General features: G+C 41.5%; 1 protein-coding gene across 1 annotated transcript in view; it reads left to right on the top strand.

Annotated features, from left to right (window-relative positions):
- The window catches only part of ddx10 (DEAD (Asp-Glu-Ala-Asp) box polypeptide 10), a 313,215-nt gene that overhangs the window by 186,159 nt on the left and 111,308 nt on the right, over positions 1 to 15,748 (top strand). The window contains exons 15-16 of the mRNA XM_059964262.1: positions 9,290 to 9,412; positions 15,156 to 15,317. Of these exons, the coding sequence (XP_059820245.1) occupies positions 9,290 to 9,412; positions 15,156 to 15,317 (285 nt within the window). The remainder of the gene's footprint in view (positions 1 to 9,289; positions 9,413 to 15,155; positions 15,318 to 15,748) is intronic.

The raw sequence follows: 15,748 nt of genomic DNA, 5'->3' as shown, positions 1-15,748 counted from the left end.
CTACTTTACCATATTTGCTTATGTTAATTTCTATAAGCATGATGCCTAATATGTAAATCTTACAAATTCTTTTATGGAATGTATTGTCTAAAATTGTATTAATATTATTTCTAGTTTATAATGTTGCTGAATCAGTAAGCTGCTCTGAAAAAAGAGAAATTCAAATAAATAATAAATTAGTCTGAATAAATTAAAATATGTAAATAAGGATATTTGAGCTTCATAAAAGTGTAAAAGTTGCAAGTTCTGAACATGTAGCTTTTAATAATATCTTTATTTTGTTCTCATTTCATGTTCAGCTTGTGCTCGAAAGGGCATTTTAACGTCAGACTTCTCTAAATTTTCACGCTATAAATTACTGAAATTAATTACTGAAATGTTGGCTCTTTCAAAAAGTATTTTTAAAGATGAAGCACTAGAATCACGAGTTCAATTTTGAAAATAATGCCAAATGTTCAAGGGGAGTAGAAACACTTCATTAGTCACATCAGGTGGTCAAATAACTCAAAATGAATTTCTGAAGTCAATTCACACTTCAGTTAAGCTTCAATTCACACACAACAATGATTCAGCTTTCTTCATTAGAAAATGGTTTCACTTACTGCATTTGTGAAGTATGTGTGTTCACAATTTGGTTCTCTTGAAATAAATTATGCTTAAAATATAATAAGCTGAAAATTAGGATGGGATTTTTTCTATCCAGCAGTTTTACTAGGGCAGAACATTTATGAAACATTAGGCTTTTTAAGTGAAGTGCTCGTCTGTCTTTATGTTCATTGGACATCCTTGTTTATCTGCCTATGGCAAACCCTACACATATGCTATCAGAATCAGATTTAATATCACCAACATATGTCATGATGTCTGTTAACTTTACAGTAAGCAGCACAATGGAATACATGATTAATAAATATAGAGAAAAACTAAGTTGCATGAAGTATATACAGTATATATGTCTATTATATAGTTAAAATAACTAGTACAAAATAACATATAAAAAATAGTAAGGTAGTGTTCATGGGTTCAATATCCATTTAGAAATCAGATGGCAGAGGGGAAAAAGCTGTTCCTGAATCATTGAGTGTGTGCCTTCAGGCTTCTGTACCTCCTTCCCAATGGTAACACTGTGAAGAGGGCATGTCCTGGGTGGTGGGGATCCTTAATGATGGATGCAGCCTTTCGAAGGCACTGTTCCTCGAAGTTGTTTTGGAAACTATGGAGGCTGGAACCTATGATGAGCTGACTAATTTTACAATTTTCTGCAACTTCTTTCAGTCTTGTGTAGTGAGGGCCCCATACCAGAGAGTGATGCAGCCAGTCAGAATGCTCTCCATGCTGAAGTTTTCGAGTGCTTTAGTTGACAAACTGAATCTCCTTAAACTACGAATGAAATGTAGTCACTGTCTTGCCCTCATGCAGCACCACCATGTCATGTTACCCAACTATCTCTCTGTACCAATCCCATTCATTTACTCTCATCTCTCTTTTTACGTTTTCATGAAGGGAAGCATTAACATTTTTTGGCTTTCTACCAGTGTGTGGCTTGCTAAGTGTTTCCAGCATTTTCTGTTTTTTTGGTCAGTTTTCCAGCATTTGCAAGCTGTTAGATTTCCATTTCCCCTATGACTTTATAAAGAAAAGAATGCCATTTATGAAACAGTTGCATTAAATATTGTCCTGAGGAACTCTTGCACTAATACCTGGGAACTCAAGCAGTCACAACTGAGTTATGAGTTTGACTATTTAAATATTAAAATGAATATACAACATATCTTAAATCGAGGTAGCAGGAGAATGTGGCACAATGTAAGCCCATACCCACATTACTGATTTAAATATAAAATGCTTATTTAAAAAGAAGCATTTTACTGATTGTTATGTGATTGTGAGTGTTAATGAACTAAAGCCATCAGTATATTAAAATATATTTTGTATAACTGGTTCTAGAAAAAGTTTCCATTATTTTTTTCTCTTTCTTTTTCTTCTGTTAATAAACTGTTTTGGGTTTTTCAATGACTTAAATTATACACAGAGTAACAGGATGCCAGTGTTCCTTCTTATAAACAGCAGTTTCCATAATCTATAAGTGCTCACTTCAATCCAGGATCCAAGAAAATGTTTAATTTCTTCTTCACAAACTCCCACTGTACAGGTATTTCACTAAAAAGACATGGCAAAATAGGACAGAAAATGCGCTAGTTCCCAATTGTTTATCCATTAACTGTGATAGAAAAGGGTAAATTCAGATTTAAGTTTGAAAGAGTCCAGAGAAAATTTACAAGGATGTTGCCGGAACTGGAAGACCTGAGTTATATGGACAGTTTGAATAGATTAGGACTTTGTTCCTTGGCACATAGAAAACCGAGAGGAGATTTGATTGAGTGTACAAAATTGAGTGATATAGTTAGGTTAAATGCAAGTAGGCTTTTCCCCCTGAGGTTGGGTGACATTACAACCAGAGGTCATGGGTTAACAGTGAACGGTGAAAGGTGAAGAATCTTTACTCTGAGGGTGGTGAGAGTGTGGAATGAGCTGCCAGTGCAGGTGATGGAGATGAGCTCAATTTCAAAGTTTAAGAGAAGTTTTGAAAGGTATATGGTTAGCAGGGGTATGAATGGTTATGGCCCAAGTGCATGTTGTTGAATCTAGGCAGTTTAAATGGTTTGACACAGACTAGATGGGCTGAAGGGCTTTTTTCTGTGCTGTACTTTTCTTTGACTGTGTAGTTTTAAAAGGACATAAATCTTCACAACATATCCAATCATGTATTTAATTTCTTAAGTATGGAGTCTTAACTCATTTTATTATTGAAGTTATTTTCAATTTATTTTGTTTGTTTCTCTCACCATTTTCTTACTACATACTCAATTGCCCATCTGACATGCTGCTCTTCATTATCACTTTGTCTACATGTATTGCCACTTTTGAGAAACTATGTACAGTACTTGTACCTCAAGGTCTCTTGATTCTACAGCACTCTTCAGGGCCCTGTTATTTACTCTGCAAATCCTGCACTGCTTTAATTTTACCAAAATGTAGCATTTCACACTTGGTTGAGTTAAGTTCTATCTGCTGTTCTTTTGCCTAATTTTCCAGTTGATCTAGATCATGTTAAAACATTCTTCACTTTGATGTAGAGGCATTGTTTAAGCTCTGTCTCTTGGGGGGTGGGAGTGACTGGCTCTGCCACATAGCAGGGTGCATATAATATTTAATTATAAATATTTACACAGATCAACTGATGGTCATGCCTTTCCCAACTTAGTTTGCAAGCACTGAAGAGAGCCAGGGTCTCCAGCTACCCCCCACACCCCATTGTCTGTCCCTTCTACACACTGTGCACATGCAGCTTCTGACAGATAATTCCAGCCAAGAAACAGTGGCTTGTTTGTGCTGAGACGTGCCCTGAACAGCCAAACCGAAAACAGTCCAATGGGATGCTCAACAAACGTAAAACATTCATGTGTTAATAGACTTTATTATTATTATTATTATTCCGTGTATGTGTTTGTATTTAAAGCTATTGCAGTGCTGCCCAAGGCCAGTGATTGAGCCCTCTGTCACATCACCACTCTGCTCTCCAGGATTGCCACTGTTCGGCAATCTGGGCAGATAGCCAGCCATAATGTTCTGTCTTCCTGCTTCGTGGTGAATATTGAATTGGAAGGAGCGTGGAGCGCTCTGGCACTTGGTCTTTCATGGTGGTCAATGTCCTGGTCAAACTCTTGCTTGAGTATTGTATCGGAGGCTGTCGTGCCCACTTGATGGCAAGGCACTCCTTTTCTATGGTAGAGTATCTCACTTCCCTGGATAGAAGTTTGTGGCTGAGATAGAGGATTGGCCATTCTTCTCCTGCCTCTCCTTGTGCCAGCATAGCTTCAATACCTGAAGCCAAGGCATCCACCTGCACTAGGAAACACTAGTTAAAATCTGGGCTTTGCAGATTGAGAGACAGGCAGTGGTGGTCCTTGAGGGTGAAGAAAACCTTTTCACAGTCCTTGGCCCATTCCACTGGATTTTTCACAGACGGTGGTCAGATTTGTCATGAGTACTGCAATGGTGGCAAACTGGGGAATGAACTGCATTTACCACCCAACGAGCCCCAAGAAAGATTGTACCTGCTTTTTTTTTGTTCATGGCCTTTGACTGATTCGTATGGCCTCTAACTTATCACTTATGGCTGTACTTCCCCCAGCTGGTAGCGTGGGTAGAGGGTCTCTTACTTTGCCCAGTCATACTTTTGTAGATTTAGCCTAAACATGAATATGTTTCAGGATCTGGCACAGATGCTGGAGATGGTCACTCCAGTTGTCGCTGTAGATGCCCTGCAGAGCCTGGTCCATCAATCTGCAAAATGTTGCAGGTGCTCCACGTCACCCAAAAGACATGACTGTGAACTGGTACTGGCCTATTGCTGTCCTAAATGCTGTGTACTCCCAGGCCTTGGGCTTCCAGGGGAACTTTACAGTAGTCATTGCAGTGATCCAATGTTATAATGTACCTGGCTCTTCCAGTTCTTTCCAACGTTATCACTTAGAGGCATAGGGTAGACATCAAACTGGGAGGCTTCTTTGAGCTTCCTGGAATCCAGGCTGATTCGTAGGGAGTTACCCTTTTTGGGAATAATAGCAATTGAGCTGTTCCGTTCACTTTTAGAAGGTTCGATTACCACCATTTCCCTCATAGTTGTAATCTCCCTCTTTAGTGGCTCTAACAGTCTTTCAAGCACCTGGTATGGTCTCTGACGGGTTGGAGTGGCATCTTTCAAATGGATGGCATGCGGTAATACCTGGGTTTTTCCAGCCCTTTGCCAAAATAGGGCTGGATACTCCTGGGTCACCCTTTGCAGCTCAGCAATTTGGCCTTCCTTCACGAGATCTAAATTCAAGAGTATCTGGTGTTACCACGTCACACCCCTCTTCTTCATCTTCCTCCACCTTCCGAACCACTAGTGCCATCTCTGTAGTGTTTGCCTCTCTCTCTTTCCATTCTTTGATGGTAGGTTTGCTGGTCCCTCCCCTTGTCTGGATGATGGAATTCATAAGTGACAAAGCCCATCTTGCGGAGGATGGTGTAGGGTCCCTGCCGCTTAGCCAGGAGTTTGTTGGAGTTGGACGGTTGGGGCAGCAAGACCTTCTGAACAGGCAGGTGCTCCCTATGGCAGGGTAATGTTCAGACCACCTCCTGCTTTTGTTAGGCTTTCTGGAGGTGTTTTTTTGGGCTTCCCCCTGTACTGTTCTTGGTGTTTTTGCATCAGTGTTACATACTGCACAATCCCTTTGTTTGAGGGCATTGAAGTTGGTGCCTCCCAGCTCCTCTTCATACCACCCACACAACAGTTCAAGACGTGAAAATCCTGTTGATGTTTAAGGCACTCCCAGTAGGCATATAGTAAGAACGGCAGCCATTTGTCTCAGTCCTTACCAGTATCTGCTACAAACTTTCTCACCATATTGTGGGTTTGGTCAAAGCATTCATCAAGTCTTTCAGAATCAGAATCAAGTTTAGTATCACCAGCATGTGACGTGAAATTTGTTAACTTAGCAAGAGCGGTTCAATGCAATACATAATCTAGCAGAGAGAGAGAGAGAGAGAGAGAGAGAGAGAGAGAGAGAGAGAGAGAGAGAGAAATAAATAATAAATAAAAGATAATAAATACATAAATCAATTACATATATTGAATAGATTTTTTAAAAATGTGCAAATACAGAAATACTGAATATTAAAAAAGTGAGGTAGTGTCCAAAGCTTCAATTTCCATTCAGGAATGGGATGGCAGAGGGAAAGAAGCTGTTCCTGAGTCGCTGAGAGTGTGTCCTTCAGGCTTCTGTACCTCCTACCTGATGGTAACAGTGAGAAAAGGGCATGCCCTGGGTGCTGGAGGTCCTTAATAATGGACGCTGCCTTTCTGAGTCACTGCTCCCTAAAGATTTCCTGGTTACAGTCTGTGGATATACCACTCCTTCCTCAACTTTGTTCACAGTCACCTACCACAATTAGGGTCTACCTCCAGCCGCACCTGGGGATAAACTGAGGCCCATTTTTAGTTTTCCCCACCACCGGCCCAGAAGGAGCGCTTCGGTTTTGGCGAGACGTACCCATGACCGTCAAGCCACAAACTAATGAACAGGCAAGCAATCTAGTGGAGTGTTCACCAAACAATTAATGTATCAATAGACTTCACTTTTATTCCCGCATGTGTTTGTGTATTGCTTTGTGGTTGTAAAATTATTGCAGTGTTGCCCAAGGCCAGTGACAGTGACACTGTCATCAATCAATTTGTTTAACTTATTTTTATAGGTCTGAAGTAGGGTCTTCAGCTTTTACTTCCTCTCCACATATATGTGCCTGATCTGCCAAATGTTTCCAGCATTTGTTTTTATTTAGATTTCCAGCATCTCCGGGGTTTTTAATTTTTATTTATGTGTTTTGTGTTTGGATTTATGAGCTCCTCTTGTCAACGCAGTTACCTTCAGGAGGTGAAGGTCAGCCAAACTGGAGATTTACGATTATGTTGGTAGAAGAGAAAGATACTCTGATTATACACCTATAGCTCAGTGTAAGATTTCAGATTCAGTATAAGTGTTCAGAATCCAGGTATTAATTTCAGTGGAAAAATTACAGGCTACAAAACTAATGTTGAGTATTTATTATGACATCCATAGCTTGTTCATACTTGAGTAGAGGTCCATTGTTCAGGACATTTTCAGGAGTTAGAGACATCTTGTAAGATACAATTACATAGCTGTATGGACTGCAGTCAAATTGTGTGCTGCGTTTTGAAGCCAAGCTGTCATACTTTCAACTTGAGTGTTCTAATTTTGAAGTGATTTGTATTCCTCCCCGCTGTCCCTGGATTCTGTATAATTCACAAGATAGAGAAGGTTAAATCAATAGTTTTCTCCTAGTGTGCTTATTACTAATTGTTGGAGTCAGGTACCTGAGTGACCGTCAGGGGAGGGAAAGGGAATAGACAGCTGTTCTACTCAACAATAAGTATGCCGCTTTGAATACTGTTGGGGTGACAACCGACAAGGGAGAAGCCGCACCAACCAGGCCTCTGTCACTGAATTTTGCTCTGTGGCTCAGAAGACGGGAGAGGAGTGCAATAGTGTAGACTGATTCCATAGCTGGAGGAGCAGATGTGTGATTCTGTGGATGTGAAAGAAGCACCCAAATGGTATGTTGCCAGGGTCAGGGATGTCAGGTCCATAGAATTCTAGAGGAGGAGGGTGAACAGCCAGAGGTCCTGGTACATATTGGTACCAATGACATGGGTAGGAAAGGGAGGAGATCCTGAATAGAGAATATAGGGAGTTAGGTAGAAAGCTGAACAGGAACACCTGCAGGGTAGTGATCTCTGTATTGCTCCCTGTGCTGAGTGCTAGTGAGGGTGAAAATAGGATGATCTGGCAGATGAATGTGTGGCCAAGGAACTGGTGTAGGGCTAAGTTTGCCCGAGTTTACGAACATACAAAGATAGGATTCTGCATTAGGACTTGGACAGATTGGGAGAATGGGCAAAGAAATGGAAGATAGAATAGAGTGTAGGGGAGTGTATGGTCATGCACTTTGGTAGAAGGATTAAAGACGTAGATTATTTTCTAAATAAGGAGAAAATACAAAAAATAGTGATGCAAATTGACTTAAGTCCTTTAACAGGATTCCCTGAAGCTTAACTTGCTGGTTGAGTCGGTGTAAAGAAGACCAACACAATGTTAGCATTCATTTCGAGAGGGCTAGAATACAGGAGCAAGGATGTGATGTTGAAGCTTTATAAAGCATTAGTCACACTGCACTTGGAGTGTTCTGAGCTGTTTTGGGTGCCTTAGCTAAGAAAAGATGTGCTGACATTGGAGAGGGTCCAGAGGAGGTTCACAAGAATGATTTTAGGAGTGAAAGAGTTAATGTATAAGGAGCATTTGATGGCTTTGTGTCTGTATTCACTGGAGTATAGGCGAATCTCATTAAAACCTATTGGTATTGAAATGTGTAGATGGAGTGTATATGGAGAGGATGCTTCCGCTAGTGGGTGAGTCCTGGATCAGAGGACACAGCCTCAGAATAATAGGACATCCATATAGAACAGGTGAGGAGGAATTTCATTAGCCAGAGGGTGGTGAATTTGTGGAATTCATTGGCACAGATGGCTGTGGGGACCAAGCTATTGATATATTTAGTGGAGATTGATACGTTCTTGATTAGTTAGGGTGTCAAAGGTTATGGGGAGAAGGCAGGTGAATGGGATTGAGAGAGATAATAAAATCAGCTATAATGGAATTGTGGAGCAGCCTCGATGGGCCAAATGGCCTAATTCTGCTCCTATGACTTTTGGTCCTTTACATTGGAACCTCCATATCAGATGGTGATACAACCAGTCAGAATGCTTCCACTGTACATTTGTAGAAATTTGCTGGAGTCTTGGAGATGTGCCAATTCTTCACAAATTCTTATTGACATACAGCTGTTAGCCTGCCTTCTCCATGATTGTGTCAATGTGCTGGGCCCAGGATAGATCCCCCAACATGTTGCTGCCCAGGAATTTGAAGCTGTTCACTCTTTGCACCACTGGCCCTCAATGTTCTCCCAATTTCCCCTTCCTGAAGTTCACAATCAATTTTTTTGATTTTGTTGACAGTGAGTGCAGGAATGTTGTGACAACAGCTGATGTCTTTAGCTCATTGGATGTGATTAAATCTGCTTTAATTTTCCCTGTTAAAGTAGTCTGTTCTGATTTCTAGACTGGTTTCAATTTTTTTTGCTTGGAGCAGTGTTCTCTTTACTGAGTAAGCTTGGACTTTGGGAACTATTTAGGCCAAGATTCAACACAAGATGGTTTTGTAATTCTATTGACAATCATTCATTTGAAGACAGCAGCACACGAAAAGTAGTTGCATTTCTCTGCCATTGATTTCATAGTTTTTCTGATGTATTGGTCTCAAGGTATGAAGGTGAAAAATGACAAAAAGGTATTTTCTCTGACAGATTTTCTTTTCTGCTAAATCTTTAATGGTGTTTTGAATTTTGCTATTCTCTTGTTGTACCACTTATATGGAACATTGGTTCCAAGGTATTTTTGTATAAACCAAAATTTCAAGTAGCAGTGATTGTTACAGGCAAACTGACCACTGCCTCAGGATAATCTGCATATGCTTTTTAATGATTTTTATTGATTTTAACACAAGCGATCTAGCTGCTTAATGTAATTTAGTAAAGCAACTGATTGTCATTAGCCAGTCAAAGTGGGGTTGTTTTGAACTAAGATACTTATTACCTTTTTAATTCATAGGTACCTCAGAAAGAAAAATTAAAGAAAACGACAGCAAAGAAAACAAAAGTCAAAGAAGCAAAGAAAGTTTTGAAGAAGAAATTTAAAGTGAATACAAAAATAATTTTTGATGAAGAAGGAGAGGTGAGTTTCAGATAAGTAATAAAAATGCTGAAGTACTGTAGGTCACCCCTGCCGTCCAGTAAAATCACGGCTAATACTTCATCTCTTTCCTGCACTAATCTGACATCCTTTGATTTATTTAATATCCAGAAATCTTTCAGTTTGCCTTGAATATACTTTGCAATTTGAGTTCCAAGCAGTGAAGTAGCAGTGAAATTAAATAGTGAAATTTCAAAAAGCTACTACTTGAATGAAAGACAAAATTTAATCTTGTCTGTTCTGAATGGTCAACCCATCATTTAGGTTTTGTCTCCTAGTTCTTGACTTGCCAACGAAGGGAAACACCAAATGTATCTAATTTGCCACGCCCTGTTAAAATTTTGAATGCTTTAATGGTATCATCTCTCTTAACAAGGTCCTGATTGTGTGATATTCATAGTGCTGCGTGACATGAAGGTGCTTGTTTTGTGGCAGCAGTATAGTGCAAAGACAGTACAAATTATTATAGCTTACAAAATAAAAGTGCAAAAGAAGGAATATCAAAAGTAGCATTCTTGAGTTCGTGGATCATTCCAAAATCTATTGGCAGAGGTTAAGAAGGTGTTCCTAAAATTGTGTGGCTCCTCCCCGATGGTAGTAATGAGAAGGCGGCATGAACCAGATAGTGGAGGTCCTCACAGTTGGAGGGCACAAAAGGATCTGAGGCACGATAGCAAACTGAATCCAAAACTTAAGCATGAGAAAGTCTGCAGATGCTGGAAATCCAAAGCAATACCAATGAAATGCTCGAGGAACTCGGTAGATAAGGCAGCATCTGTGGAAATGAATGAACAGTCAACATTTTGGGTTGAGACCCTTCTACAAGACTGTAAAGGAAGGGGGAAGATGCCAGAATAGACAGGTGGGGGAGGGGGGAGGAGGAGGGGACGCAGAGAGAGGGGATCCATAGAGAGGTGACAGACAGGTGTGAAGAGTTAAGAGGCCAGAGCGGGGAATAGAAGAAGAAGGGAGGGGGAGGGAAATTTTCTTTAATCTCCTTCTCCCAAGGCACTGAAGTGCTTCCAAATCAAATCAAATCAAATCAAGTTTTATTATCATTCAGGCCATACATAGATATAGCTGAACGAGACAGTGTTCCTCTAGGCAATGGTGCAAAGCAATCAAAATAGCAAGCAAACATTCAAAAAGAGTGAGCAACAAATTCAAAGAAGCATATTCACTCGGGAAAAACTTACGTGTGTGTGTGTGCATATATAAATATAGTGTGTGTGTGTGTGTGTGTGTGTGTGTGCACATATGCGTGTGTGTCTCAGTGTTTAGAGCGAGGGTGCATCCACAAGGTCTTGTATTTTGCCTTCTGCTGGAAGATGGTGTTGGTTATGGTAAGGTTATCCTCAGAGCAAAGAGTAAGTAGCCTCATGCAATTTTCATTCACCTTGCCAATACCATGCCTATACCTAGCACTCCACTCTGTATCCTGTCGTTCTGTCCCACCCTAGTGCTGAAGTCGCCGAGCAAAAGGACCTTATCATTCTTAGGGATCCAACAAAGAGCTTCTTCCAGTGTCTGATAAAAACATTCCTTGGCCTCGTTCTCAGATGGCAAAGTTGACACATAGGCACTGAGAAACGTAGCATAACATTTCTTTGCCGAGGGATATGGAGGGTCATTAGTCTTTCGGTAATGGAGTGCACTGCCCCACCCACTCTCCCTGCCTTCACTGTTGGTGATGAAAAGCTGTCAGTAGGGCCATCTTTCAAATATCTGGGGAGCATTCTTTCTGAGGATAGCGGCATTGACGACGACATCCAGAGCATTAAACAGACATCAGCTGCCTTTGGGAGACTTCGGCGTTGAGTCTTTCAGAACAGGAGCCTTCGTCCCTCCACAAAGGTCGCCATGTACCAAGCGGTCTGTGTCACCACCCTCCTTTACAGCTGTGAAGCTTGGGTAACCTACAGCCGTCACATCAAGTTCTTGGAGCACTTCCATATAAGCTGCCTCCAGCGCATCCAAGGAATTAACTGGCTTGAGCAGGTGCCTCACACTGAAATACTTGTAAACTGCAGAAGTATTGAGGCTATGATCACCCAGCGTCAGTTACAGTGGCTGGGGCATATGATAAGGATGCCCCCATGTCAGCTACCCCACAGAGTGTTATACAGCCAGTTACATTACGGTCGACGCTCAGCTGGAGGGCTGAAGAAGCCCTATAAGGATCAGATGAAGAATGCTTTAAGGAAGGGCAAGATCAGACCTGAGGACCTGGAGGATGGTGTTGCTGACCGTAACACTTGGCGACAGCTGTGTAAGGATGGGGTTTGTATTCTGGAGATGGAAAGAACAACCAGACGACAGCAGAGGAGAGCCAGGAGAAATACAGCCATGGTTGCCATCACTACCACCACTACCACATATACATGTCCCACCTGCAATAGAGCTTGTGGGTCCAGGATAGGACTGTATAGTCATCAAAGATCTCACCGTTAAAGGAGTGGACATCGTCATCGGATTTTGATGGACAACCGAAGAGAAGTATGTGTGCGTGTATGTATACACAAGGTTCCACACAGTAGGCTTATTCAGAAAGTCAAAAGGCATGGGATCCAGGGAAGTTTGGCCAGGTGGATTCAGAATTGGCTTGCCTGCAGAAAGCAGAGGGTCGTGGTGGAGGGAGTACATTCAGATTGTAGGGTTGTGACTAGTGGTTTCCCACAAGGATCTGTTCTGGGACCTCTACTTTTCGTGATTTTTATTAACGACCTGGATGTGGGGATAGAAGGGTGGGTTGGCAAGTTTGCAGACGACACAAAGGTTGACAGTGTTGTAGGTAGTGTAGAGGATTGTCGAAGATTGCAGAGAGACATTGATAGGATGCAGAAGTGGGCTGAGAAGTGGCAGATGGAGTTCAACCCGGAGAAATGTGAGGTGGTACATTTTGGAAGGACAAACTCCAAGGCAGAGCACAAAGTAAATTGCAGGATACTTGGTAGTGTGGAGGAGCAGAGGAATTTGGGGATACATGTCCACAGATCCCTGAAAGTTGCCTCACAGGTAGATAGGGTAGTTAAAAAAGCTTATGTGGTGTTAGCTTTCATAAATCGAGGGATAGAGTTTAAGAGACGCGATGTAACGATGCAGCTCTATAAAACTCTGGTTAGACCACACTTGGAGTACTGTGTCCAATTCTGGTCATCTCACTAGGAAGGATGTGGAAGCACTGGAAAGGGTACAGAGGAGATTTACCAGGATGCTGCCTGGCTTAGAGAGTATGGATTATGATCAGAGATTAAGGGAGCTAAGGCTTTACTCTTTGGAGAAAAGGAGGATGAGAAGAGACGTGATAGAGGTGAACAAGATATTAAGAGGAATAGATAGAGTGGATAGCCAGCGCCTCTTCCCTAGGGCACCACTGCTCAGTACAAGAGGACATGGCTTTAAGGTAAGTTGAGGGAAGTTCAAGGGGGATATTAGAGGAAGGGTTTTCACTCAGAGAGTTGTTGATGCGTGGAATGCACTGCCTGAGTCAGTGGTGGAGGCAGATACACTAGTGAAGTTTAAGAGACTACTAGACAGGTATATGGAGGAATTTAAGGTGGGGGGGGGTTATATGGGAGGCAGAGTTTGAGGGTTGGCACAACATCGTGGGCCGAAGGGCCTGTAATGGGCTGTACTATTCTATGTTCTATATATGCGCGAGTGTGTATATGTATGTACCCAGCAGTGTACAGACACATGCAATCCAGCCTGTCATTCCACCACTCGAACACCGGAGGGAAGCACCAAAGGACAAGGCCAGGTCCCAACCGAGCTCCACCTGGTGTGCAGCTGTAGGAAACTCTGAGGCTCGTGACCAAGATCTCACTACAACTGAGAGCTCTCATGTTGACTGTCCCTCCACCAGTCAAGGGAAACAGGCCTATGGCAATTTACATTATCATTCAGAATCAGAATCAGACTTTAATCGCCAAGTACCTGTGCACATACAAGGAATTTACTTCCGGCAGATGTTGTCTCTCTGCTCATAACAATAATAATGATAAATATAAATGAAAATATAGGTTATACGTACAGGTGGTGCAATCCAAGTAATAGTTAGCCGACTGTTAACTGTTCAGCAAAGTGACCGCAGTAGGGAAAAAACTTCTCCAGTGCCTATTAGTCTTAGTCTGGAGGGACCTGAAGCGCCTACCAGACGGAAGCAGTTCAAACAGTCCGTGCGCAGGATGGAAGGAGTCCTTTATGATGTTCTCCGCCCTCTTCTTCAACCTGGAAGAGTACAGGTCCACAATAGAGGGCAGGGAGGCTCCAACGATGTGATCTCCAACAGAGTCTTATGATCACAAGTGAAATGTCCGAGACAAACTTCCACGGTTAAACTGCATCAACTCCGATGCTTCTGAGTAGCAGGGAGTAACACAGTCTGCAGCCAGGCCAGCTCCTCTGAACCCAAACCGTAACCTCCGACCCCTTAGCCTTTGATACCTTAGCCGGCTCTCCCCCGCCACCCCCCTCAAATCCTAACCTTGGCTGACTCTGTTACCGACACCAGTCAGCTATTCCGATCAATCAGCAGCTCACTGATGGAGTAGCCCTGCAGTCTCGAATGTTTGGAGTTGAATTGTCTTTGGATCATAAAAAAAAAACAAATTTTACAAAGAAAAAAGCACCTTTGGTTGGCACCCGAGAGGCCGCTGCATCTGTGTGCGCTGTCATCTTGTGTATGGGTGAAGTTCTGGAAGATGGGATTTATATGGAGGCGTATATCCATGGGTCATCTTGGAGATGGTGGACTGGATGGCTGGCTTCTATGATGTATGACTTGTGGTGGGTGGGGCTGGGAAGAAGGTGGCCATAGTGTATTGAGTGAGTTAATCATTCATATTCTCATTGAGCAGACCAATCTGAAATCTGATGCCAGATGGGAAGAAGCTGTTCCTAAAATGTTGATTGTGTGTTTTCAGGCTCCTGTGCCTCCTCCCTGATGGTAGTAATGAGGAGAAGGCAATCCCACATGGGGGGGGGGTGGTCTAACTGATGACTGGTCTTTGAAGATGCCTTCAGTTGTAGGAGGTGTGTACCTGTGATGGACCGGCCAGAATCTGTAACCGGGTGCCTCTTTCAATCCAGTGTCTTGGTGTCTCCATACCAGACAGTGATTCAACCAGTCAGAGTGCTCTCTATGTGCTGGATGAGTTGATACTAAATACTTAAGAACATACCTAACTGTGAAACATTGATTTCCCCAAATTAAAAAATTCCTTTCTCTAATTTATGCCTCATTTTCTTGATTACATTTAGGAATGTTTTGAAAGAATTTATTACTCGGATTAACTTTTTTTGGGCAGTTCAATTTATTCTGGAGGCTTAGTGCTTTTAAGTTGGGGTTTTCATTGTATGTTAGCAGTACTTATTAAGTTACAATGATATTACATTTAAAATTGCTCTCTAACATAAAGCTGTTGTTTTAATTTTTGTTAGGAATTTCTTACATAATGTTCTTAAATATTTTAAAGCCCTAATTCTTGATTTTAACAATGAGCTGAAACTTAACTGCTTACATTGGTCTTTGAATTTAGGCAACTAATTAATCTATAAATCTGAATTTATTATGCTAATTTTGTTATTTTTTTAATGCAAATTCAAGGTAGTGTTTACAATTCTGTTTTTGTGATGCTGTTTTATATTTGAAAAGTAATCAAATTTAATTCAGCGCCAGTTTGTTCTTCCTGCCATTCACAGTTGTCCACTTTTTATACTGTAGGTGGCTCAGCAGTGGCCACCCATGCAAAAAAGCAAAGTGGAGAATATCACAGACGATGATGATGCAGGGGGAATAAATATGGAGATGGCGAAAGAGAGGCTTCGTAAGGAGGATAAATATGACAAAGAAGAGTACAGAAAAAAAATAAAAGAAAAACACAGGGTAAGTGGTATTCTGTAACCTGAGAAATTGACATTTATACTAATATGACTTTTTTGTTGTGGGAAGTGTGAATGAGGAGGAACTGGACTTTATATTATCCTTCATCCCATTGAGAAAGAAGTTGTCCAGCTTCTTCATGCTCTCTACCAGAGATCCAAGAAAATCAACCATCTTCTGTCTTTCTTTTTCCTGCAGTTTTTCTTTTCCTCTCATCAACTTGCCATAGGTGTTTGCTGCATACTGATCCTGTTGTGTTATAAATGTACATTGAAGCAATCCTCTCCGAACAAATGAATTGTTAAAGAATGATGTTGAACATCCTTAACTTCAGTTAGACGTTTACAATATTTAGCATGGGACACTACATCACAGTACAGGCACTTCGGCCCACAATGTTGTGCCTACCTTTTAACCTACTCTAAGATCCATCT

This window comes from Hypanus sabinus, chromosome 3 (assembly GCF_030144855.1).
Source record: "Hypanus sabinus isolate sHypSab1 chromosome 3, sHypSab1.hap1, whole genome shotgun sequence".
Classification (NCBI taxonomy): domain Eukaryota; kingdom Metazoa; phylum Chordata; class Chondrichthyes; order Myliobatiformes; family Dasyatidae; genus Hypanus; species Hypanus sabinus.
The sequence above is the reverse complement of the archived record's forward strand: the minus strand, read 5'-3'. Positions and strand labels throughout refer to the sequence as shown.